Below are 2,594 nucleotides of genomic sequence, written 5' to 3' on the forward strand. Positions count from 1 at the left end.
CTTTCGACCCGGAGAGCTCGAGATGCCCATGCTTCGTCGACTTGGAGCATAGATTCTTCTTTCTCGGCTCCGAGACGACACGGATTGAAACATGCGATTGCAACACGTGCGGTGTAAGCGAGACGCCTGCACGCCGACGCAAAGCGCGGGGCCAGGCGTATCGTTATCGTGTCCGCTGGAAATATCTCACGGAGAAACAGCAGCTTCTGGCCCGTGCCGCGCATCGAGAGTTCGCGATCTCTGCACCCAACGCGCGCACGCACGAGGCACGACCGGCTTCACTTTCGTCACGAGCGGCCGCAGGACGACACGGGCGCCACCACCATCTCGTAGACCGACGCGAAAGCCGCCCGTAGCCACGGCCACGCGTCTCCGGCGCCCGTCTCTGTGATCTCAGGCGGCGGCGCGGCCAGCTGCTCCACGGCCTCCGCGTACGCTCCCTCCTCCCATTGGTCCAGCCCGGGCCCGGGCGCCTCGTCCCTGCTCAGCCCCCGCGGCACGTGCGGCGGCACCGACACGGGCAGCTCCTCGTAGTGGCCGCCGTCCGCGCCCGCGGGTCCGGCGCGCACGGCGGGCAGCAGTCACACAGCACCAGCTGCATTGCGACGTCGAGAGCGTCTCTCGTTGCTGCGACGCGAAACGAAGGAAAGATTTGATGAGCTTCTGAACAACTACGACGTTCCGACGACGGAATATGCTATATGTAGACTTGTACAAAGTCCGATACCAACACCGAGTCTACTTCTAGTTCTTAAAATATCCAGGATTAATTAGAAGCAAGTAACTGTCGATAAAAATTAGCAGGATTTAACTGTAAAGAAACAGGCCAAAAATAACTGCCAAAAGATAAGCATCAACTCGGATCCTTGTCCTAGACGTACAGTTGTAAACGGGCTTGCCTTTTTTTTCTTTTTGAACAAACAGATCTTATTAACGGGCTTGCCTTCAGCAGTTGGAAAATAAGATACTGTACAGTAGTAACCAAGGCTTAAACACTGAAGGCCAGCGCCTATTATTACCGCACATCATCGGGTCAAATCGTAGTATGTTTATGTATCTCACGGAAGTCATTAGGTTAACTGAGTGCAACTTATCATCACTCAAAATGTGTCCAGCAATACATCACTACCCCACTTTGGAAACCAAATTTGATGCAAAAGGTACCAGCTCCAGATTTGATGCAAAAAGCTCCTAGTTTCAGAAGAAAATGACGGCGGCCAGAGTGTAGGAAACATAGAGGTGTCCAATTTCAGGGGAGGTACATTTATGCATAAACATCTTGTAAGGCATCACCAAGGGCCGAATCAGCAAACTCGCATAGGGCTTGGCAGACCTGGCCCTGGATTTCCATGACACTATGCAGGCTTGTATTCAGGTCTGTCGAAAGCTGCTATGTTCTGTGGTTCACACTCCGGGCTGAAGAGCCGCACAAGCATGGCTGCCGTCGCGCTCGTGCCCATCGCTCCACAGGATGCCCACCTGAGACTCCTTGGAACCGTTATCCTTGGACCTAGATAATGAAACAGGGCCAGCAAAATACTTTCAGTTTTGAATTGCTTCGAGGGACCAACACCCAAAAGGTCAAAACTACTGCTAATGACAAGGCCAAAACTACAATCACGGTACTATATGGATACGGGAGCAATGAGATTTACATCCTTGATGGTAGTATTAACAAATATATGTTTCAAGATGAATAGACCAGATATTGAAACGGAAAATATGTGGATGGCCAGGAAGGATTACCATAGTGAAGGCGGCAAAGCACCCAGAAAGCAAGGCCACCACCAACTGAGAAGATACCAGCAGTGTGGCGCATCAGTCGGGAACACGGCTTTGACTCCGGCCGCATCACCTCTCCATCTGACCATCCCAGTAGCTGACGTAGCGACATCACAGCCCTTTTATTTGGTGATAGAAGGCTCTGCTAGTTTGCTGGAGTTGACAAGAGATTCGGCAGTTCGGACTTCAGAGCACACTTGCTTCCTGAAATTATTTGTAGTTAAATACCTTTTCCTTCCCAAGCAATTTCAAGAATGAAATGCAAAAAGCAAAAAGTAACAAATAATATTGGAGGATGTGATATCATTTTTAAAATGTAAAATCAGCTGCCTGATAGGATAATGAATGCAAATAGATTTATGCTCTGATTTGATTTCTCATGGATTATAATGAGTACACATCTACTCCCTCTGTCCCATAATATAAGAACGTTCTTGACACTAGACTAGTGTCAAAAACGTTCTTATATTATGGGACGGAGGGAGTATTTGCTTAGCACATAAAACTAAGAGAATTTCACAGCAGCTAATCAATTTAGATTTACAGTAACACACTACAAAGTAATATCCAACGTCCATGCTCCAGAAGAATGAAGGGTGAGCTAGAATTGTGTGTTACCACTGTTGTACATTTTGGCCTTCAAAGGAAGTGGAAGTTCTACTTGTTCATGAAGTCTATTCTACAGAATAAACTGCCAAGTATGTGATCATCCATATGACTACATGTGATTAAGTGATTTTGAAGAGGAACGGGGACATATGAAGCAACATCCTATCACTACATTAGTTATCAGGGAGGACCAGTAGAGATTC

General features: G+C 48.1%; 1 protein-coding gene across 1 annotated transcript; it reads right to left on the reverse strand.

The window, feature by feature from the left end:
- Nucleotides 1-1,070: 1,070 nt before the first annotated feature.
- On the reverse strand, nucleotides 1,071-1,995 carry LOC119347390. Its single transcript, XM_037616168.1, has 2 exons — nucleotides 1,747-1,995; nucleotides 1,071-1,510 (listed from the first exon to the last, which is right to left on the reverse strand). The coding sequence occupies exons 1-2, from the start codon at nucleotides 1,892-1,894 to the stop codon at nucleotides 1,356-1,358; spliced, it is 303 nt and encodes a 100-aa protein (XP_037472065.1). The 5' UTR covers nucleotides 1,895-1,995; the 3' UTR covers nucleotides 1,071-1,355.
- Between the last annotated feature and the right edge of the window lie 599 nt (nucleotides 1,996-2,594).

The sequence above is a fragment of the Triticum dicoccoides genome, unplaced genomic scaffold (assembly GCF_002162155.2).
Source record: "Triticum dicoccoides isolate Atlit2015 ecotype Zavitan unplaced genomic scaffold, WEW_v2.0 scaffold66447, whole genome shotgun sequence".
Taxonomy (NCBI): domain Eukaryota; kingdom Viridiplantae; phylum Streptophyta; class Magnoliopsida; order Poales; family Poaceae; genus Triticum; species Triticum dicoccoides.

Excerpts from the sequence above, each read along its gene's own strand:
- LOC119347390 (XM_037616168.1), bottom strand. The coding sequence starts at position 1,894 with ATGTCGCTACGTCAGCTACTGGGATGGTCAGATGGAGAGGTGATGCGG. Across the intron at positions 1,511-1,746 it reads GCTTTGCCGCCTTCACTATG|GTCCAAGGATAACGGTTCCA; the intron begins GTAATCCTTCCT and ends TTCATTATCTAG.